We start from the raw sequence: 24,301 nt of genomic DNA on the forward strand, positions 1-24,301 counted from the left end.
TGAACCGCAAGACTCAGAGAGCCAGCCGAAGAACAAAAAGACTGGAACACCTGCTGACATAGGCAGCAGGCCAGATTATGAAGAGTCCAGTCCATCAGCAATGGACATGGACCAACAGACTGAAACAGTTGAGTTGGCCGAAGGAGACGTTGAGAAATGTGTAACAATCGGGATGGACCTTGATCCGAACACCCGTTGTGAACTTATTCAGCTCCTTCGGGACAACAGAGATGTGTTTGCTTTCTCGGCAGCTGATATGCCCGGGATAAGTTCAGACCTCATCTCCCATAAGCTTAATGTTGACCCAACGTGTCGACCAGTAAAGCAAAAGAAGCGGAATTACTCCGCTAATAAGAACCGAAACAGTTATTAAATTGAAGGAATTAGAAGGAAGGACAACGGAGAAATTGAATTTGGAGGGAAAAGTTGTGGTTCCTGGATTTATAGATTCCCATTTGCACTTGCTTTATGGTGGACTACATGTTTATCCGAAAAGCGAATCTCTTGTGGACTCGTCTATGTCTCGGGTTATTGCATGTAATACTCGTTTGAGATATAAATAAATAAATTTTTTTTTATTACTTCACTCAGTTGAATATAAGTAGGGACAAAAGGGTTTGATCACTTTGATGTGTGATAAAAATAGGATTGATGATGGTTTATAAAAGTAATGAAAAAGCAAATTTGACTAAAAGTATTACAAACGAGATTGAGGTCGACTTTTCCAATTGTTACATAATGATATTAACAGTCCTATATGAGTATATATAGTCTTGGTGACTAAAGTTTGATTTATTATTTATTGCGAGTGTAATAAAAGTAGGAAACTTTTATGAAAAGCTTAAAAAAAAAAAAAGTAGATTTTGATAATAGTACTCTTAATATCTTCTAAAACAGCTAAAAACATATTGTAGTATGTTAGAAAATATTATCAATGCATTGCTATTTTGGTAGGATGCAAAAGTGAAGCTGTTTGAACACTAATCTTCCAGTCTATGTGACATTACTGATTACTGCTAAGTGCTAACCTGTTACATGCCACTATATATTTGAAATGCTTTTGGTTGTCAGTGAAATTTGATATCTTTTTATCTCATGTTAAGCAGATGACTCAAGTGGAACTACATGGTGTCAGTACGAAACAGAAGTTTGTTATGAAGATTAAAGCCGCTGTTAAAAGTATGTAAACTTTAAGGAGCTTTATAATACAAAATGGCTGGAACAATTATTATTACAAATTGCTGAATGAAAAATTATTTTTGGGTATCCCATGCATCATAAAGTGGCTTTGCTTTGGATTTAAGAGATTATAAAAACTTAAAGAGATAATATTTAGTGGATAACTAATCTATAAGAGAAGAAGGATATAATTAGCACAGTCAGTTTGAATTCACTTGAATTGAAAGTAGGATAAGTATTGTGAAATAAAGAATGGGTAAATTGTTGTCGTAACCAATCACTTCTAGAGCCTTTGCTCTTCCGTTCTTGAGGGCTATGTTTGCAAATTATAGATGCTTGGACCAAAAAATGACATCTATATGATGGGAAACTGTACTAGCTAGCATCATACCTGGACCAAAAGTAACAAGAACAATTCTATCTTGGTAGTAACCAATAAAACGGATCCTTTTAGTGAGCAGCTGTAGCCTACTAGCCCATGAAGGAATAATATTGGGCACAAGAACAATCTATTGCGACTCTACAACCTGTTGCATCTAATCTTCTTTTATGCGCTGCATAAAGATGCTCCAAAACAAAATAATTAAATAAGATCTTATGAATATACAAGGGAGAAGTTAATTTATGGCATTTGTAATGAAATCCTCAACCTAGTGAACCTACAACTTAGCTTGGTTGGTGGCCTGTCCACATTTCAGCTGCTGGTGGAAGAGAAAAGCTCTCATTTATGAATTTTCCAGGTTTAGATTTATTTACCTGCTACAGGAACTGCCGACATTTTTCTTCTTTCAGTGACCATGTATAAACTCTCTTTATAGATAGTCATAATTGGCTATGTGCACCATTAAGATGATCTGGTTATTCCTTTGATACCGGTTGTCTGTTCAATGTCTCATTTTGTCAAATGTGAACAATTCTACATTAGATTTAGGGTCTGAACATGGATAAAATCTCATGAGATCTTGTGAGACCCTTTCTTATGTGTAAACATTCATGTTGAGAGAAGTACACAATCACTCTTAAATGCAGCAGTGGTTAAATAGGCTTGGTTATGCAACATTTGGTAGTTGAGACTAGGGAGGCTAATGGTAGTATGTGGGTTCTACTTTAAATGGTAGATTTGATAGTTAGATATCCTGATCCCTTAAGAGTATATATTTTGAACCCATGTCACTGGTTACATCTTAGGATTAAAAAAGAACTAGACTTTTATGTATGTTGGAGGATGCACCTTCTGGTTGTTCTCTTTCTTCTCAGTTAATACAATTTTTTTTAAACTTGTCTTTAAAAACATTGCAGGTAAGAAGGAAGGTGTTTGGATTTTGGGTGGTGGATGGAACAATGACCTTTGGGGAGGAGAACTGCCAATGGCAAATTGGATTGATGATATAAGTCCTCAAAATCCTGTAAAGTTAAAACTTCAAATTTGACATGGTTCTTTGCAGCTTAAATACTTTGAAGCTTTAAATATTTATGCTACACTATCTTGCAGGTTTGGCTATCACGGATGGATGGTCATATGGGTTTGGCTAATTCACTGGCAATCAAGATGGCTGGAATCACTCGAGAAACAAAAGATCCTACTGGATTCCTGGTAGATGCTGCAAGACAGCTTATTCTTCCAAGTATCCCAGAACCCACCATTGATGAAAGGAGGGAAGCATTAGTAAAGGCCAGCTATTATGCTTTGACCAAAGGTGTAACAACAGTGGTTGATATGGGAAGATATGTTCCTGGTTCTTCATCAGAGTTACCATGGCAAGATTTTACAGGTTATGAAGTACACAAATTTTGCTTATATGTTCTCTATTTCCAAAAGTTTTTTCCTTTATAATGTTGTTATCTTGTTTTCTCTTTCTTGAAATATTTCTTGGTTTTTACACGCTATTCTCATATTGTATCCGTTTTTTGTATGCTATTTGAATGATCATTTTAATATTATCTGCACAAATTGTGTTTCCTCTGGACAGAGCTTTTAGTCCAATGGCCAAGTGATTAATTAAAATCCCTACAAGAGGAATGCAGTTCGTGATATTTTGTTTTTTAGTTTGATAATTTGCTTGTTGACCTGACCATGTGTTAGTTATTATAGCAATCAAATAATTCTAACATTTTTCTTTTCTTGCTGAATGTTTAAATTGAATTTTCCCCTTCATATGGTTTGGCAGATGTCTACAACTGGGCAAATGCTTCTGGAAATATGATGATCAGAGTTTGTTTGTTTTTTCCCCTTGAAACCTGGTCACGCGTATCTGTATGTACCACTGTACTGTTATCAAAAATATTTATTTGGTTTTTTTTTATTCTTTTTGAAGATATCCAGTCAATCTATTTTTTTTAATTATTTACTATGGGCTTACATATACTGCTTAATCAGGATCTTGTGCAGACGACAGGTCGTATGGTTAGCAAATGGCTTTACCTTAGTGGTGTCAAGGCTTTCTTAGATGGAGCGTTGGGGTCTAACAGTGCCCTCTTTTATGAGGTTAGCATGTACGAGCTAATATCTACTCCATTTTAATTGATTCTGATTGGTCATTTTGATGTTAATGAATGCTTATGTACCAGATTTTGTCAATTCTTGTAATGCTTGGAATGAAAGTTGTAATTATGATGAACTGTGCACTCTTGATTCTTGATTTTCCTATACAGCCATATGCTGATAATCCTGAGAGTTCAGGCTTTCAAGTGATGGACCTTGACAATCTGCTCGACATGACTGCACTTTCTGACAAATCTGGGCTGCAGGTGGTCCCTTGACACTGCATTTATTTTACTCAATAGATGCTCTCAAGGCTCAAGCTGTCAGGATAGGATAAAAATTCTATAAGCGCTTTTCATTACTATACCAGGTCTCCATTCATGCTATTGACGATAAGGCGAATGACTTAATCTTGGATGTGTATGACTCAGTTGCTTCAGAGAATGGAGAAAGGGACCGAAGATTTAGGGTAAGTAAATTTTCGTTGTGATCTGCTAAGTGGCCTGCAATTATGATGTGACCACCGTACATTGTTGCATGTTTAAATCTTATTTATTACTGTCCCGAGTTCTTGGTCATGTTATTTCAGATTGAACATACTCAGCATTTGGCACCTGGTTCAGCTGCTCGATTTGGTAAACAAGACGTTGTTGCTTCGGTACAGGTTTGATTGGGGACATTGTTCCTTGCATTTTCTCATATAATACTTTTTTTATTGGCTTTACAACATACTTGATCATTCATCTCATCTGATTCCAGTTCAAAAGAAGACAATTTGTTCACCTATGATGTTTCTATTTTGCATCACATCAATATTAAAAGATTGTTCAGAAATTCTGAAATTTCTTGTAAATTTTGGCAGCCGATGCACCTTCTTGATGATGCTATTTCTGTAGAAAGAAAATTGAGGAAGCAACGGGCTGAACATGGATCTTATCTCTTTCATTCACTTCTAACAAGTCACTCACTACTAGCTTTTGGATGTGATTGGCCTGTGCGAACTAAACTTAGCTTCTTGCCATTACTATCTTTTTTTTTTGCACTTTTCCAACTTCTAATATCTGTAGTTTCCTGACAATGTATTAGGTTACACACATTGATCCTTTGAACATGTAGGGAACAATTTTAAGCCTTTAAAAATCCCACTAGCTTGAACCCCACTGTGATCATACATTAAAGTACGGTGGCGTCCAAAAGGGAAGAAAATAGAGCAAAAGAGTCGCCAACAAGTTTTTTAGGAACTTGTAAACCGTTCACGAGGTGAAGGTTACACCTCTTAACGATCCAAGAGATCGTCAACTCCATAAGGTCATGAACCAAATAAGGGTTCGGGGATGAAGGTACAAATCCAACCTAAAAGAGATTGAACCTGCCCTAATAATAGGCCTCTACTTTATTCTACTCGTATTCATGTGCGCTTTCTGATTAACATGCAATCAATAGGATTAACCCTAAACCTGTTTAATCTATGTTGGTTGAATATTAATGCACAAATAAACTATTATTGGCGATCACTTGAATTATAATCATATTAACCCTAACAAGATTATTAATTATCTTATTAAGCGTGATTACAAGTACAAATTCCCTTTAAACATTCATAAAAGGTGATCAAGCAATAAAATAAATATCAAGCAACATAATAAATAATCAATATCATGAATAATAATTATAATATTGATAATATCATCATAAATAAAATAATCATCATCAAAATAATAATAATAATAATAATCATAAATTATAACAATTATAATCATAATCATGCTCATAATCATGTTCAAGTTAATATTAAAACATAATAGAAATAGCAAGATTCTAGGCATGATACTAACAAGATTAATAACAAATCCTAGCATGTCACTGAGCAATAAAAATCAAATCTTTAACCCTAACATGAATTAATATTAGGAAGAACATAAGAAGCATCGCACTTTTAATCATACTTGATATTAAATTTACCCTAAACATGATACTAGGAATATCATAATAACAATATAAGCATGATTTCTACATCATAATATCAATTAAACCATTAAAGTACTTACTTGGATGCCTCGTACCTCTTTCTAATAACAAAATACACACGTTATTAACTTCAAGGAAAACAATAAACAAACAATTAAATTAAATAATTGAAATAGAGATTTGGGACCAAACCCTCAGAAATTAAACCTTTCACGTCTAGGGCGAAGGCAACTTCGAATATGGCTAGATGTTTCTAGATCTCTTGAATGCGGAATTTTGTATTTGAGAAAAGGCTAGTTTAGAAAAAGAGAGAGAGAGAATAATCAAGAAAATCTTGATGAGAGTTGGTGATTGATTAAGAGAGAGTTAGAGAATTAATGATTGCGAAAGAAAACTGATTGTTGATGAATAAAAACGGAGTTTTTAATACGATATTTATAGAGAAAATCAGCCAAAAAGATAAAATTAACAAAACAGAGACTGACGCACGCAAAACGAGGTTGGCGCCAGGCATTGGCTATTGGCGCCAGGCGCCAGGTCTGATTCCAGGCGCCAAGCCTGTTTTTAACGCGTTTTTGTTTTTATCATATCTTTTGATCCGAAAGTCTAAATAAGGCATATAATATGTCGTTGGAAAGATATTAAAGTCTACTTTACAACCCAATTAGAATCAGATATAAATATTTTGTAGATAAAAAGATATGACCAAAATAGTGAAAGGGTGTCAGTTTTGGATAAAGTTTCATGTCTCATTCATATCTTTTTCGTTATAATTCGGATTTAATATTATAATATATCATTGGAAAGATAATTTAAAGATCTATCCAACCATTTAAAATTTGGATAAATATTATGAGGCACGAAAATAAAATCTGAATATATTCCACTTCGTACAAAACAAGGATTCTTAAAAGGAGTAGTTTTATTCAATTTCAAACTCTTTAAAACATAATTATCAATCCTAACCCCATTAGGATTTAAAAGAACCTTCTAGAATATTCTAGAAGACTATAATCAATCCTAATAGCTTTAGGAATGATAATTAATAATAGGCTCTCCTCTAGATCATTGGGCCGCATATAAAGCTCAAACCGGGCCCATTTTAGTATTTTGGCCATAACTTCCTCAATATTCATCGGAATTGGGCTTATAATATATCGTTGGAAAGGTCTTTGCAAGCCCCATCCAAATACACCACTATTAGACCCATATCACGGACCAACCAAACTGGATTGGCTGTTTTTTTAAAATAAAGTTTTCAAAAACAGGGAGAAGAGAAAAGAAATAAAAACTTTCCGCAACACTAGACTTTCCACACTTTCGTTTCATTCAATTATGATTTGACGTGAAAGGTACTCATCACCGGGTTTGGTTTTGGGGAGACACAAATGGGTGTCTACAGAAGCCCCCACTTTGACTGAGTTTGGAGAAACGCAAGTTTCGAAAACGAAAGTCAAAGTAGCGATAGGGACGGAGAATGATTCAGAACGTTCTGCGATCCTAAATCAATCTTGTAACGCCGATACCTGCAAAACTAGCATTAGTTAAACAGATAGAAGAGTTAAGAAACGCGTATCTTGCACCGTCGAGCACACGTCTCTGAAAGTAACCGATTTGCTTTGATGACCTCCTGCAAGCTAGAGAATGCCATCCCGCTTGAAAACTGCTACGCTTGTAACTGCTTCCAAATTAGAAGATTTCTTCGCCTGAAACTATCCTCTCCGCTTTGATAATATTCCACACCCAAGGGAATACTATCGAAGATTGCTTCTCTTGAAACAATCCTCAGTTGTTTGTGACAACTCTCCACAATCTAGGGAACGCCACCTTGTTGTTTTGATGTTCACTCGTCTCTGAACAAAGAGCTTCTTTTTGATATGTTCACGCGTCTCTGAACAAAGAGCTTCTTTTTTATATGTTCAATTTCCGCTGTGATAGTCTTCGAAAAGATCACTGCTTTGTAATCCTTAATACTGCCATGCCAGTACGTCGGCGCTTTGCTGCTTGTGAACCAGTATGTCGGTGCTTTTGCTGTGATGACAATCCTCTTTTCTTTGGGAATAGTTGCCAACACAACTCTTGTATGATGTATGACAATCCGATTTAGGGAAAGTTGTCAATGCTTCGTAACAATCTTTCATAAGAACATTGCTATGATCGACAATCCACATATTGGAATATAACTCTTGAAAGCAATCCACCTTGGAAATTTGCCAACGGTATGCGACAATCCTTTTGGGAAAATATTGCCACTATTGACAATCCGCGTCTTGGAACATTTGCAAAAAAGAGTCGACCGACAATCCACTTCGGGAAAATTTGCCACTTACTTAAATGAATGACAATCCACGTTGAGGAACTTTTGCCGATATTTATGATGAATAGAAACCTACAACAATCCTTTGGGAAATTTTGCTATAGGGAACTGGGTGTATGACAATCCAATCTCGGAAAAACTTGCCAGCGATGACAATTCGAACTTGGAAAAAATTGCCAAACAAAGAAGGAGCACGACAATCCACGCTTGGAAACTTTGCCAGAGATGACAATCCAATCTTGGAAAAATTGTCGTAGAAGAAGATGCACGACAATCCATTTTTGGAAATATTGTCAGTTGGGGATGACAATCCAATTTTTGGAAAACTTTGTCGTTTAATAAGAATGCGCGACAATCCATATTTGGAAATATTGTCGTTTAAGTGCTTGCTTTTGAACCGATTGTAATGAGCCAGTGTTTTAGGCGCTTAAGCTAAGTGAGACAATTTTTCGTCAAATCGATCACTTATTGCAATTGTAATCAAACCGACTACTTAATCATGTCAAATTGCTTATAGGGGCTAACTGGCGTACCAAGGAACCCGAAATTGCTGCATGAGGTCGAAATCACCTTTCTGGGAGGCTTCGAGCTCTGTCGTTGCTGAGATATCTCTGGCGCCAAGAATTGGAGTAGGGTCTCCCCTGTTCTGCTGCACCTGTATTTATTTTTTACTATAGAACTTTGCCAATATTTTTAATTATCTTAGGGTTGACCTAAGGATTAATGTTGCTTGACTCATCGACTTGACACGACTGAAGGTATAAACTTGACTCGATATGACTGACTCGAGGTTGACTCGACTCAAAGTGTAATGACACATGTGTTAGACTCAAATCAAAATGATATGACACGACATGACTCAATGTGTACATGACTCGTGTGTGCATTGTAATGTGATCGTACGACTCGAAAAAAGCAAAAAAGCAAAAATTTTCCGTCAATTGTGGAGGGTACCGACTTTCTCCCGAAAAAGAAAGACGTGAAAAAGAAAATCAAAAGTTTGAAGATGCATGTTGAATGAGCTTAGTCAAATGTTGTTTGATACTATCTCTCAAGGTTCAAGGATTAATTCAGCCTAGGCTATCTCAACTGTTGACTCCATGATGAAAGTATTTGGGTAACTTAGGCACGGAGACTAAGCACTTCATACTTCTATGTAATGACAATTATGATTGATTTTGACGAAGCATGCTTCAGCGTTAAGATTTCATGACAAAGGATTCCTAAGGGAAGTATATTTGGTCATGTATCTGTGATGTGTGTGAAAGTGACTCTAAAGCTAGGCCGCAAGGGTTAAGTGTGTGGAAAAATATGTTATTGAAAAGAGTCAAATGGTGGTGACTCTTAGGCTAGGTAAGCTAATAATATAGGGATTAAGCCCCCAAATCTAGCTCTAAATGAATAGGGATGAGCATTGGAGATCCCTTGATATGATCATGGTGTAAGTGTGTGAATGTGAATATGAATGCATGTTTATTACGGCCGCATCTCGATGTGAGGTTGCCTACGTATCCGTTAGGAATCAGGCCGAACGTAGCTCTAGCCGAACCTCGCACAAGTGTGTGTATACCTCAAAAAGGTCTTTTTAAGGGTTGTAACGTGGTTAGGCTAAAGGTTTGAAGAAGAAGGGGATAAAGGCTCAAGACCCTAGATAAGCCCCCAAGGTGTGCAACCTTGCTTTTGAATATTTGTATTTTCATGCTTGAGGTTTTCTACTCTTTTTTTAGCTCTTTCTTTTGCTTTAGCATTTATTTTATTTTAATAAGTGTGGGTAATCCTGATCATGCGGTCCATCACTTACTTGGCATTCATGTTTCTCAGGCACGGTACCGAGCACTCGATAAGAGACGCACTCTGAGACGTGTTCTTATCAAAGATATTTTCATATCAAAGACATTGGAACACTTACCCTTTTGTACACTTTTATTTATTTTTTTGCTTTTTCTATTATTGTTTATTTTTTGCTATTGCTTTCTTTTGAATTTGCTCAAGCTTTCTTAAAATTGCATAAGTTACACACCATCCCATCCCAAGGTTAGGTAGATGTAGGTTGAAAAAAGAAAGGTCTATCGTTAGACGAAGCTCAAAGTGGTTTATGAAGAAAGGATTTGTAAATTAGAAAGGCGAAAGGAGATATGATGTGGCTACAAGGGGTGACTCAAATCATTGGTATACCTTGTGCTTAATTCGACATTGTTTTTTTTTTTTTAATGCAATGCAATGAAATGATCATATATAAGGAAATAAATGCTCATTTTATTAAAAGAAAAAAGGAAAACAATAAAAATCCTACAAAATAAATCTAAGGAAAGGAAAAGGTGCCTATGCTAGACTTATTGGGGAAAGGAAAAAAAATGAAAAAGAAACAGAAAAAGAGGTCATGAAATCTTTTCGTTGAAGCTCGTCTCTTGTCTTGTGTTGTTTCATCATTACCCTCATTTTTTGTTTGTCAATCATATGACTCAAACTCGATTCAACACACATGGATGGAAGGAGTGAAGAAAGATGGAATAGAAAGTGAAAAAAAAAAAGAAAAAAATGATGGAGGTGGAGGGATATGAAGAATTAGGGATAGAATGTACCCCCAACTCAAATGACAGAAAAGACCGACTCATGCATGAACCTAAGACATGGCCATGGTGACATGTGCTCAAAGTGTGTGCTAAGACTAGTGAGTTTAGATGGTACTTTAAGACTCGTGTCATGACCATGTGGCTAGACTATGTGACTAGACTCAAGCAAAGACTAAGTTAAGACTTCACGTATATGCATTAAACTGGATAGACTGTGGTATTTTAGTCATAACTTTTTATCTGCGACTCTGATTGGGATGAAACCAACGCCAAATTAAAGATAAAACTCGGGGCTACAGATTCATAGGCTGTAAGACTCGTAGTTCTTTCTAGAACTCCAGATATGACCAAAACAAGTTGACATTTGTGCAGTATACGGGAATAAAAATCTGGGTTGACTTAAAGGAGCTATGACTCGATTTTATGTTTATTTATTAGCTCAAATTAATTAATTAATTAATTAAACAAAGTCCTTTAGTCATTAATCAGTTTATTTAGTCTTAACACAAGTCAAACAAACGGTTAAGAAAAAACCACATAGAGTATGCACAACAAATAATGCACAATTAGTCAAGTAGGCACAATATGATGCAATGAGTTCGCAACCTAACCATGGCTCTAGTTCTCTAAAGTTCGGGATATGGTTTAGTCAAATAGGGTCCATGGTTAATTTTCCAGATGCATCGCGTAGAAGCCTAATCGTGAAGGGTTAACGCGTGTGGATAGGACACCGCGAGTTTTTAGAAAAAACTCAGTTCCATGGTTTGGTGAATTCAACCTCTCAGATGTACCCTTTGTTGCCAGGAGCGTTCAATCGGGTAGATAGAGCATGAATTCCCAGGGGGTTATGTCCATATGTAGAACACATATGGGTTTCAGAAAAGTGAGAAAAAATTCAATCAGGAAGCAGGATCGAGCAAACAATACGAAAAACCGGTCGAAATTAGAACGCATATTTCTGGCTCGGTATTGGGGGAAATTGGCGCCAGCAAACAGAGACTGGCGCCAACTTTTAACTGTAGCGCCTGGCGCCAATACTGGCGTCTAACGCTACAGCTAAATGTTTGGCGCCAAGCTCTGGCCCCTGACGCTACTTCCCACATGCCTCAGCAGCTTTCTGTGCTCAATAAAATCATCCAGTTTCGCGCGGTGTTATTTCAGTCCTAGTTGTGAAAGACATTTCTCAAATTTCCTACGTGTAAAATCCTATGTTTTTGACTCATTACGGATGGTCTTTCCATTGAGAACCTTTTTATGCATATGACAATAATGTTAATCAAAATTACGCACATGAAATACTTAGAACTTTTTGAGTCTCATCCACTCATTCTAAATCATTGCCGAAACAAATTCAGGAATTAAAATAGAAATCCTCCCCAGTGAAGTCGCCAAAAACTGTAGGGAATAATTTCAAGCCTTTAAAAATCCCACTAGCTTGAACCCCACTGTGATCATACACTAAAGTACGGTGGCGTCCAAAAGGGAAGAAGATAGAGCAAAAGAGTCGCCAACAAGTTTTTTAGGAACTTGTAAACCGTTCACGAGGTGAAGGTTACACCCCTTAACGATCCAAGAGATCGTCAACTCCATAAGGTCATGAACCAAATAAGGGTTCGGGGATGAAGGTACAAATCCAACCTAAAAGAGATTGAACCTGCCCTAATAATAGGCCTCTACTTTATTCTACTCGTATTCATGTGCGCTTTCTGATTAACATGCAATCAATAGGATTAACCCTAAACCTGTTTAATCTATGTTGGTTGAATATTAATGCACAAATAAACTATTATTGGCGATCACTTGAATTATAATCATATTAACCCTAACAAGATTATTAATTATCTTATTAAGCGTGATTACAAGTACAAATTCCCTTTAAACATGCATAATAGGTGATCAAGCAATAAAATAAATATCAAGCAACATAATAAATAATCAATATCATGAATAATAATTATAATAATGATAATATCATCATAAATAAAATAATCATCATCAAAATAATAATAATAATAATAATCATAAATTATAACAATTATAATCATAATCATGTTCACGTTAATATTAAAGCATAATAGAAATAGCAAGATCCTAGGCATGATACTAACAAGATTAATAACAAATCCTAGCATGTCACTGAGCAATAAAAATCAAATCTTTAACCCTAACATGATACTAACATGAATTAATATTAGGAAGAACATAGGAAGCATCACACTTTTAATCATACTTGATATTAAATTTACCCTAAACATGATACTAGGAATATCATAATAACAATATAAGCATGATTTCTACATCATAATATCAATTAAACCATTAAAGTACTTACTTGGATGCCTCGTACCTCTTTCTAATAACAAAATACACACGTTATTAACTTCAAGGAAAACAATAAACAAACAATTAAATTAAATAATTGAAATAGAGATTTGGGACCAAACCCTCAGAAATTAAACCTTTCACGTCTAGGGCGAAGGCAACTTCGAATATGGCTAGGTGTTTCTAGATCTTGTGAATGCGGAATTTTGTATTTGAGAAAAGGCTAGTTTAGAAAAAGAGAGAGAGAGAATAATCAAGAAAATAGTGGCTAGGTGTTTCTAGATCTTGCCAATGCCTGGAGTCAGGCGCCAAGCCTGTTTTTAACGCATTTTTGTTTTTATCATATCTTTTGATCCAGAAGTCCAAATAAGGAATATAATATGTCGTTGGAAAGATATTAAAGTCTACTTTACAACCCAATTAAAATCAGATTAAAATATTTTGTAGATAAAAAGATATGTCCAAAATAGTGAAAGGGTGTCAGTTTTGGATAAAGTTTCATGTCTCATTCATATCTTTTTCGTTATAATTCGGATTTAATATTATAATATATCATTGGAAAGATAATTTAAAGATCTATCCAACCATTTAAAATTTGGATAAATATTATGAGGCACGAAAATAAAATCTGAATATATTCCACTTCGTACAAAACAAGGATTCTTAAAAGGAGTAGTTTTATTCAATTTCAAACTCTTTAAAACATAATTATCAATCCTAACCCCAGTAGGATTTAAAAGAACCTTCTAGAATATTCTAGAAGACTATAATCAATCCTAATAGTTTTAGGAATGATAATTAATAATAGGCTGTCCTTTAGATTATTGGGCCGCATATAAAGCTCAAACCGGACCCAGTTTAGTATTTTGGCCATAACTTCCTCAATATTCATCGGAATTGGGCTTATAATATATCGTTGGAAAGGTCTTTGCAAGCCCCATCCAACTACACCAGTATTAGACCCATATCACGGACCAACCAAACTGGATTGACTATTTTCTTAAAATAAAGTTTTCAAAAACAGGGAGAAGAGAAAATAAATAAAAACTTTCCGCAACACTAGACTTTCCACACTTTCGTTTCATTCGATTATGATTTGTCGTGAAAGTTACTCATCACTGGGTTTGGTTTTGGGGAGACACAAATGGGTGTCTACAGAACAACATTAGGACAGCAGTAAAAAGGGTTCCACCAATGTGGGAAACATCATGGATTCCATCTGAATCCCTCTCACTCAATGATGCACTTGATGCGTAAGGCTCATCTTTTGTCTTCTGTAGACCCCCTATGATTGATGTTTCCAGTGAGAGCTTTTTTTAGTTTGTCATATCTGAATACTAAAATCATTCAAGAGCCATTCTGTAGACCTGCTTACGGAAAACCTCATAGAGTTTCTTCTGTTAGTGACTCTAGAAACACTATCAAAGTATTAGGGTTATAGTATGTCAGCTTTGCTTGGCTTGTCACTCTCTTACCTTGAAGTCCTAGTGTCCCACATTCAATATCCCGGCAAGGTTATATAATGAGGCTTTCTCTTGCCTTATTCCTCTCACGATCATATTGCAGGGGCGTAGTTAACATACTAGAGTACTAGATTAGATAACCTGATATAGGCTTAGCTCAGGAGGAATGAATGTCTTTCGGTGTGAATGGTCACTCCACACACACACGGAACACACACAAAACTTATGGTGTGTTCTCATTATTATTAAGTTTGTCATCTACACGTGTAAAATTAAACGGGGATAGAGGAAGTGTATATTCTAGATGTAGTTCATGTAATGTTATGCAGTTACGAGTATAATCATTAGTAATGTGTATTAGAAAGGAACTTACTGAAATTGAAACTTGCCTGTTAATTATAGTAACAATAAGTAAATAAAACATTATCTTTCCTACAATTAGCTAGCTAATCGCATATAATTCTATTATGTCATTATAGAAAGTTGTTAGCTTCTACCAAAGGAAATTTTGGCTTAAGAAAAGAAGGGAGTCTATACTACATGTACAAGCCTCTATGAGATTTTAGTCTTAATCCTTCACTCCAGCTTGTGCTTGTGCATTTTATTTTCATAAACCAATAAAAACAACTCTTAAACATAACAAAATTTTCTGCATGCAGGCACACGATTTCAGCAGCTCGTGCGTGTTTTCTTGACAAAGAAATAGGGTCAGTATCTCCAGGAAAATGGGCAGATTTTGTTGTATTGTCCACAAACTCATGGGAGAAATTTATAGCTGAAGCATTTGCTTCTGTAGAGGCTACATATGTTGGTGGAATTCAAGCCTATTCTTCAAAGAATGTTGTGTGATTAAGGCGGGGTCAAACATCAATATCTTTTGTCAATATCATTGTAGGAACACCTTTAAAAGCAGTACGATTATGTATATGATCTCTTCGTCAGGCATAATCATGTATCATTATCATGTAGCAGTACGATTATGGTTATGATTCTACTGAGTATTTCTATTTTAGTGTTTATGATTACTTTTGTTGGGTTGTAGTGCAAGTGGAAGCAAAATGATAGGGAAAAAAAGCAAGTATATGACAACTGACATTTTTTCTATAGCTCGCTCCTACCTGCCTTCAATCGATGGTGAGCTATGGCTCGCTGCTATTGCGATGCTTATTGAAGCCCCATGACCTAACACTTATATATGCATCAATAGCTACTCGTTGAGGGTTGGTTCTTGGTCGATTGATTGTCTTTGTCTAGCGGTCTTGCCACATCATTGCTCGTCATCAAGGGGATTGTTAAACGGCGCCCTTATTTTACCAGGTAACGTTCGCCCGCATTTAAATATAAATGGAGAAACATACCTTCACGTGTATTCCATGTTTTTCTTCTTTGGCCTCTAACTCAATCTATCATTCTCTCCTCCCAACAAACCACCACCGACCGAGAGCAAGGTCATCAGACACATCGCCGGAATTAAAATCGTTTTTTTTTGTGGAGGGGGAAAACGCCTAACTTTTTCAAAACTCTAGGGGAGAAACGCCTAGAATTTTCAAAAGTCCCTAGGAGATTCGAAAATTCTAGGCGTTTCCACCAGTAAAATTTTCCAGTTTTTGTGTTTTTTGTTTTTATCATAACTTTTGATCCAGAAATCAGATTAAGACAAATAATATATCTTTGGAAAGCTCTAGAAGTCTAATTTCTAATCCAATTAGAATCAAATCAATATAATTTTTAGATCTTAAGATATGGCTAAAGTACTAAGTTTGGTCCAAAACCAATACCCTTGCACTATTTCGATCATATATTAAGATCTAGAAATGATATTGACTTGATTCCAAATGGGTTGGAAAGGTAGACTTTCAGATCTTACCAACGATATATTATTTGTTTTAATCCAAATTTGGAATCAAAATTTATGATAAAAACAATAAACGCAAAAAAAACTGGAAAATTCTACGGGGTAAAACGCTTAGAATTTTCGAATCTCCTAGGGACTTTTGAAAATTCTAGGCGTTTCTCCCCTAGAGTTTTGAAAAATTAGGCGTTTTCCCCCTTTACAAAAAAAAAAAAAAAGATTTTAATTCTGGCGATGTGTCCGATGACCTTGCTTTCGATCGGTGGTGGTTTGTTGGGAGGAGAGGATGTTAGATTGACTAAGAACATGGAATACACACGAGGGTATGTTTATCTATTCATATTTAAATGTGGGCGTTACCTGGTAAAATAAGGGCGTCGTATAGCATATGTTTGGTTATTTTTATTTTTCTATTATCTTTTGTAATTTCTTTAGCTTAGAATTTAGGGAGCTATTAATACTCAAGGAAATTTATTTTTTCCTTATGCCTTTTATTATTATTTATGTTTGTTTTTGTTTTCCTTTAGCCATACGATTTCCCTAGAAATTGTTTAATTATAAACTAATTTCCTAATTGCGTTGGTTTTAAAACTTATTCCCGCGGTACTGTCAACGTATGATTGGTACCAGTTTCGATAATTTTTTTTTTTATTTTTAATTCAGTAAAGAACTGCTAACGGTGATATCGGTTCTATACATATAAACCGCTAACGATAATAATTAAATAGCTAATACCACTAGCAATTTAAAAAAAAAATAACCTATAAACTGCTAATGCCAGTAGCGGTTTTTATTTGTAAACCGCTTATACCATTAGTGGTTTTAAATATAAAACCGCAAGCAGAATTTGCGGTTTTAACCTGTGAGTCTGCCAAAGTACACAATAGCTATCTCGAAAAAAAAAATATGAACCTGTAAAAATGCACAAGGCACTAATATGAATCTGTGACAAACCAACAGAAAATGCATTCATCCAAGACAAAGATCATAGCAAAGAGTATCCGATTTATTATATATATATATATATATAAAGTCAATATGCATTTCTCCAACACAAACTAAATATAATTTCATCAAAATCTGAACAAAATGTTATTTACATATAATTTAAGACCAAAAAATTGCTTCTAGCTATCTAACACCTATGATCCACGCTGCTTCTTTGAAGTATGTTCCGATGATCCAAATGCAGATTCATTAACCTCTGTAATGGGTGATAGCATTGAAATAGTAGAACTTGAGGTGCGTGATCGTCTCATGTAGGTTACAAGATTGAGGAGGAGAAGACTCATAATTCAAAGAGAATGGAGATGGGGTGAGCATAGTATGTGGTGATATGAGAGAAGTAGGTGAGGTAGGAGGATGAAGAAGAGGAGTGGTAGTAGCAGAAGGAGTGGCAGTAGCAGAAGAAGGAGTGGCAGTAGCAACAGAAGCAGGAGTGACAGTAGCAGTTTGAGTAGGAGTAGAAGTAGGAGTGGCAATGGCATTAACAATAGGAGTGGCAGCAGTAGAAGTAGCAGTAGTAGTAGGAATAAGAGTGGCACCTACATCATGGAGCATGTATGCTTTGCCAATTGTATGCAAGGTCTCGGTGCAGGAACTTGCAAAACTTTGTAAGGTGTGCAATGCCAACTCCAAAGCTTTGTCATCAGGCAAATCGGAAGTAGACTCTTTCACACGAGTGCAATTTCTCACCACTTCAGCAACTGTTTAAGACTAGATAAAAAAAAAATAGTTAGTTCTTTAAATTTTAAATGTCATATGAAAAAAAAAGAAAAAAAAAAAGTTAATCTAATTCACATAAGCAACATTGTGTAAATGTTACAAGCGCAAATTCATTAGAGGCGGGCTGATATTTAGTTGAAGGACGCTCTTGGTCCGGCGGAGTGATAATAAGCTTTGTAATTGTCCGATAACAAGCTAAATAGGCTTCTAGTGTTGATGTTTGACCCTTGGCCAAAGTACCAATAACAACTCTATCGATGAATTTGCTTCTTCGTGAAATCGGGTCGATGATGTTCAACGCAGAGAAGAGAGAATACAATTGGAACTTTTTTTTTAACTAGTTGTGGACCTGCGCGCGTTGCGCACGGTTTCCTAAGTTATCGGTATTATCTTTTGGTCATTGTTTTATCATTGTTTGTATGTCCATTATATTTATGGACATTTTTCCCTCGAGTAACTGGTTTATTTAGTAAAGAAATACAAAGAATTTGAGGATAAAAATATGTACTTCCTCCGTTCTTTTTTACTTGACCCGCTTTGACTTTTACACTATTCACCACCCCTCCTTTGACCATCTTTTGTGAATAATATGTAAGGAAAAACATATTCATATTGGATCTTTTTGAATTCGTCTCAATAAGTACTATCATAATATATAAATTTTATAATTTTTACTTATGGAGAATTAAAGTTATTGATCGTTAAAGTTTTGCATTGGCAAGCGTGATAAAAGAAACATGTCAAGTAAAAAAGAACAGAGGAAGTATGTATTTATTATTCATATAGATGGCCCTAATTTCTCTCCATTTCCCTCCTCTATAGCCTCAAAGTCTCTTCCACAATTAAATATTAAGAATGGTCTCTTGAAATGCTTTTCGTCTTCATTCCTTTGATTTCTTTATTTATTTCCTTTTATCTCCCCCGTAGCCTTGTCTCCATGATCCCTCTTTTTTTCATGACTTTGAAAATTATAGGTTGCACTTGCTCCCACTCACATATTCTTTCCTTTATTGTCCCAAACTCTGTCTTCATTCTGGTGTGAGGAATGGATCTCTGGAAAGGTGCTTATGCTGCTCGTTCAACGGCAGGCTGTGCAAGTGCCATTGCTTGTGGCTCAGGGATTCAACTTTGGGGAAGCTATGTTTAGCAATGGCAGCTTCAGGGACTGCCTCTACCAATGCTGGAAGAGACTTGTTATTCACTTTATTGGTAGAAGGGTGGTTCCTATTCGCTGCAATCAGTATTGAAAAATGAAACATTAACATCAGAGTCCTTGAAGTTTCAAATTAAATGCTTAAATCTGCCAAAAATCCCATTCATTTTGAAAACATAACAACAATAGAAGATACCCAGTTTTAGCATCAATAAGACAATAACAAACATTGAAAACAAATTACTAATTGCACTAATCAATTTTACACTAATTTCCGTAACCCACTAAAGGATGATTTTGATTGATGAAGTTTTGTGATTCTTTGAAATTTTGATGCAAAGAATTGGGAAGTAAGGAAGCTCTTCCACAATTGACTTTGCAAAGCATTTAAGAATTCAATACAGTAATTACAATCTACTAAGGAGTAAGGAAGCTCACATAATTTCATTCATTCCCTGTCAATCTGTCAAAAATATATGACATTCATTTCTCTTCTACACACCTCAACCAAAATAACAGCTTCACCTCACCACCAGTCCACCATTTAAAATTATTCCAAAGGAAAAAATAGCAATCCTCCAGAATGAGATTTAAAAAATAGCGATCATGGCTTTCAGCACTCAAACTCACTATAAGTTAGTCACAAAAATCAAACTCTAGTGAGTCCTACAAACCACAATCGACTATTCTTAGTTTCCTAGGCAAATCACTCATAAACTACTATAAATTCACCTTTCTTGGCTAGGAAATAGAGTAACTCAAAATAACAATGGCCTATTTAACTAACTGCTGATAATAATTGCTGTTTGTGGCACACATTAGTTAAAAGTTTTTGACATTCAAGTGGCCTAATCACAAATGAAAATAGGCTCTCTGTTATCGCAAGAGATGTTTTCCATAAAACAGTTCCCCCAAAAACAAGATCCTTCCTTGGATAGTGCCCATTCTTAGTATTGATGGAAGACATAAATCCTTTAATTCAAGATAATGTTTCATATCGATACAGTTAATCACTACCTCAACAAATAGTTTTATTTAACACCACTAAGTCAATCTAATTAAAGGATAACTTACATCTAGCTGCTGATAAATAACAACCAGCAGTTGGCAGGGAATAGTATGGCTAATACTCATGTGACTAACTAAGTATGACTTCTGCTGAGGAGATGGAAGTAATATTGACAGATATGACTTCCTTTCTCAGAAAGGTACACTCCACATAGTCTTTATCTGTTTTAATTAACTCCAATTAGCCCTCCCATAATCATCGAACAGCCCAGACCAATTTGATGATTTCGACCCCTTCCCTCGAGCACCATATGGCTCCGATTTTCCTCGAGCATACGTCCCATTATCCTTATATTCATACCCACCTCCCAAATTAGACCTACTACCCTCAAAACTCAGAATATTGATGATCTAAAACCCTAAGGAGGAGCAAAGGGAAAATGCAACCCATTTTCTAGATCAAAAACCCTAAAACTGACGATTTTACTACCAAACTTTCTAGAAAAAATTGGAATTTTCAACCTTGGAAATTACTACAGTATAAAATTTAGATTGCAAAAAAAATCACAAAAATCACAATTTTATCAACAAAACCCATCACAATCCTTGATTATAAATAAAACCCATCACAATCCTTGATTATAAATAAAACCCATCACAATAAACAAAACTTTAAATCCAAAAAGAATCTGGAATTACCTCAGTAATCAAACCTGAAATTACCTCAGTAATTGAATTTGAGAAAACACACATATTGTCGTGGAATATTCATACCACGTCATTAGCAGTGTACCTCAGTAAATAAACCCGAAACCAATTCATAGAACCCACTATTCATTCAGCATCATTATTATAGAATTAGGAAAGAAAAGGGGATGAGAATGAACCAAATTACCTCAGCAAGCCGTTAGGGGAAAATGAAACTTGAGAGGTTGTGGCAGTAGACGATAGAGGTGTCGGCAACAATGGGAGCAGTTCTGCCATCAGATCAAAGAAAATGGAAGCCAAAGTGAGAAGAAAAAAAAGGGGGAAACAAACAAGGGTCCGTGGGTCTTCAATCACAGTAAAAGAACCCCCTAAATTGACTCAATAATCAAATTAGGTTCCAAAATTCATATCTCTTCACTTTACAAAATAAAAAAGATTACTTGTATAACCTTTCATACTTTCACCAATTATATAACTGCTTGTTCAATATTCCATCTTTACAGAACCGAAAATTGTCTACACTGACAAATATATGAACGATAAACAGTGTTTTGGCAGATGACATCCATACCCATAATAGTTCGTTGAATACATTCGTGTTGCACTGAGGAGATACCAAAATATTGGTACGAGGGGACTCGTAGTGAGTAAAATATGACCTACTGGTCCTTGTAATTGAAATGATTACCAGCCCATTATTCATCTCCAAACTGAGTAAAATAAGATCTGCTGGTCCTTGTAATTTAAATAAGTTAACAACCTGGAAAAGCATAACATAAATTTTAGTATCATCCTCAAATGAGCTAAATATAATTTAAATTATTATTCTCACTAACAATAAGGAGTTTAACAATATGCAGTAAGGTGTCAAAGTCAAAAATTCAAAGTGAAGCTTGACAAAATATGTGAATATCCTTCATGCCTTTGATAGAAAGAGGAAAGGAAAACAAAGAATCTATCGTAACGAGAAAAAAAAAACCTTTGCTTTGTAAGCAAATCAATAAGTTGAATGGAACGGTTTAGGTGCTAATTCAGAAACAAGACGCGCAACATCTAAGAGCACCTAAAATCTCAACTCCAAATTTCAACCATGAGTGTAAAACCAAATAAACATCAGGTCAAGGCTTATTATCCAGCCACAAAACCCCTAATCAGTGAGCATATAGTCTAATAGCATCTACAATTAGATCAAACAATTAGCAGAAGTTGACAAGGTTCACCCATCAGACAACTCCCCAAAGCATTCATCAAAACTAAGCTCACCAACTCAGATCAACTATAAAATTGAGATTGCAGATTAAAACTTACAGCCTCGGTAACACATAGCTACCATGTTGAACAAGTTTGTAAAGATCAATAACTGAAAGACCATGCCTGCTCTCATCCTTAAAGAACAATTCTAGCTTCCTCAATTCGTTCAAAGCTCCCATAGCTTCCAAAACACAGATAAAAAAATCAGGGGAAAATAAATTATTATAAACATCTGCAAAAATTCATACAAGCAAGAAATCACTCACATAATTGAAATGCTACGAATCTGATCCAGTAGAAAAGCGATTAATTTTTTTTTTTAAAAAAAAAACAATCTCCATATACAATTCTCAGAACGAAGGGAAAAAATCAACACACAAATTATGTAAAGAAGTATTAGCAGCCCACAAAAAAAAAAAAAAAAAAAAAAAAAAAAAAAAAAAAAAAAAAAATCCCTATTTCAAACATGCAATAGTAGAGATTTAGAGAAAATTACCTTGATAATTCGACACATTTAATCCCGAATCAAACCAAACAAATGCTAATATAAGATCAAAGACGAATTCAATCACAGCAAGAAAGCAATAAAACCATAGAGAGTTAGGATTAGAGTTTGCGAACCTTGAGAACAAGGTCAGGAGATTTTTTACGATGAAGGATGTTCATTCTGTTCAAGTTCCTCAATCCGTTTGAGATAAGCTACTAAGCTAGCCGTAATCCTCCAAATTTCTGAAAAAAAAAATTGGAATTTCCAACCTTGGAATTTACTACGGTAACAAGATTTTAGCCGCAAAAAAATTCACAAAAATCACATTTTCATCAACAAAACCCTGATTATGAATAAAACCCATCAAAACAAACATGACTTAAAATCCAAAAAGGATCTAAAATTACCTCAGTAATTGAATTTGAGAAAATTACTCCATAAGATAAGATCAACCAAAACAAATTAAAGATATACCCTAGATTTTCGAATTGATATTAGATGATTATTAAAAATGATAAAAAATCTTACCTCAAGGAGTTACTTTAATGGAGGAGAGATAAAACGCAGAGTACCCTTCAAGCCTTCATTGGAGAGCTCGGAGAAAGATCAAAATCTGGAGGTGGTATTGAGATATTCGTGGGTGTCGAATCTGTTTTAGGAATTAGGGTTTAAATTGATGTTGATCGGAGAAGGAAAAATTGGGGAAAATGCTAGGATATTCTTGGGTGGGAGGCCGGCGGTAGCAGCCAATTTAAACTTCAACCAATGGTGTAGCGTGAGCTGTTGGAGATGTGAGGATGAGAAAATCAGCTCACGCTTCAATGGAATAGAGAGATGGAGTGTGATTAGTTGATTACAGAGAGAAAGAGTACTGAAAAAGCTACAGTAGGAAGTGTAGTCCAGAAGACAATATACTCCGTAAAGCTAATGGCAAAATACTGTTTATAAGCTACAGTAAGAATGTTCTCAATTTTTAAGAAACTAGTTGAGCAATCGCGCGATAGCGCAAAATGATTTTATCGGTTGTGAATATGGTGGAGCGTAAGTGTTTGTTATTTATCGATGTATATATTTTTAGCTTTATATATTTTTTTTACAAAAATAAGGTTTTGATGGTTCTTGTAACTTTTGTAATGAAGTTATTTGAAATCTATATGTGAAGTTTTAATCTTACTTATGTGAAACAGAATACGAAATGCGTGTTTGTGTATGTGTTTTTTTTGTATGAAAAGCTGGATTGCTTTATGAAACTGTTGAATATCTATCTCCATTCTAATATGGGCAATTTTTTTTGAGTTATAAAATAAGAAAGATTGTATCATATTTTAAATTTTTTAATTTGGAAAAGATGTATACTTCCTCCATTCTATTAATAATGCAACAAGGATGAGATTACGTATTCCAAAAAATCGGGTGTGACTATTATGTAGCATAAGTGTATGTATGCTATTATTCAGTGTAGTTATTGTTATTATTTTTTTCTTATTGCTATATTTTACTTTAAAAAATATACAACTTTTAAAAAATATAATCGGAAAATAGTAATATGTCTTGGGAAATATATTACTTTTAAAATATTAGTATTAATAAAAGTATATATTTTTTTTTGGTGGTTTTGCTGATGCTAAAAGTATTACTTAAATTTATATCCAAATTGTTTTTATTGTTTTGTTGATATTATAAAGTCAATTCATGTTAGCTTCCCCCTATCCTTTTACACACGTCGTAAAGTTTGTCCTATCTCTCTCTCTCTCTCTCACACACACACACACATACACACATACACATTAACTAATTGACTTGATCAGTTTCT

General features: G+C 35.0%; 1 protein-coding gene and 1 long non-coding RNA gene across 3 annotated transcripts; one reads left to right on the forward strand and one right to left on the reverse strand.

Annotated features, from left to right (window-relative positions):
• Positions 1 to 2,169: 2,169 nt before the first annotated feature.
• LOC110716069 (putative amidohydrolase YtcJ) lies at positions 2,170 to 15,212 on the forward strand. The gene is made up of 11 exons (XM_021894707.1): positions 2,170 to 2,585; positions 2,672 to 2,951; positions 3,348 to 3,433; positions 3,557 to 3,664; positions 3,832 to 3,927; positions 4,032 to 4,130; positions 4,251 to 4,325; positions 4,524 to 4,655; positions 4,748 to 4,771; positions 14,003 to 14,094; positions 14,964 to 15,212. Exons 1-11 carry the CDS (start codon positions 2,391 to 2,393, stop codon positions 15,151 to 15,153), a joined length of 1,377 nt encoding a protein of 458 aa, XP_021750399.1. The 5' UTR covers positions 2,170 to 2,390; the 3' UTR covers positions 15,154 to 15,212.
• A 3,359-nt stretch (positions 15,213 to 18,571) lies between these two features.
• On the reverse strand, positions 18,572 to 23,640 carry LOC110716201. Of its 2 annotated transcripts, none has more exons than XR_002510427.1 (6): positions 23,017 to 23,640; positions 22,498 to 22,730; positions 22,059 to 22,182; positions 21,322 to 21,510; positions 20,938 to 21,019; positions 18,572 to 19,112 (listed from the first exon to the last, which is right to left on the reverse strand). It is a non-coding gene; the product is annotated as an uncharacterized LOC110716201 (long non-coding RNA). The 2 variants fall into 2 exon arrangements; XR_002510426.1 differs by having other exon boundaries at positions 22,623 to 22,730; positions 23,017 to 23,626.
• Positions 23,641 to 24,301: the final 661 nt, after the last annotated feature.

The sequence above is a fragment of the Chenopodium quinoa genome, unplaced genomic scaffold, assembly GCF_001683475.1.
Source record: "Chenopodium quinoa cultivar QQ74 unplaced genomic scaffold, ASM168347v1, whole genome shotgun sequence".
Lineage (NCBI taxonomy): Eukaryota > Viridiplantae > Streptophyta > Magnoliopsida > Caryophyllales > Amaranthaceae > Chenopodium > Chenopodium quinoa.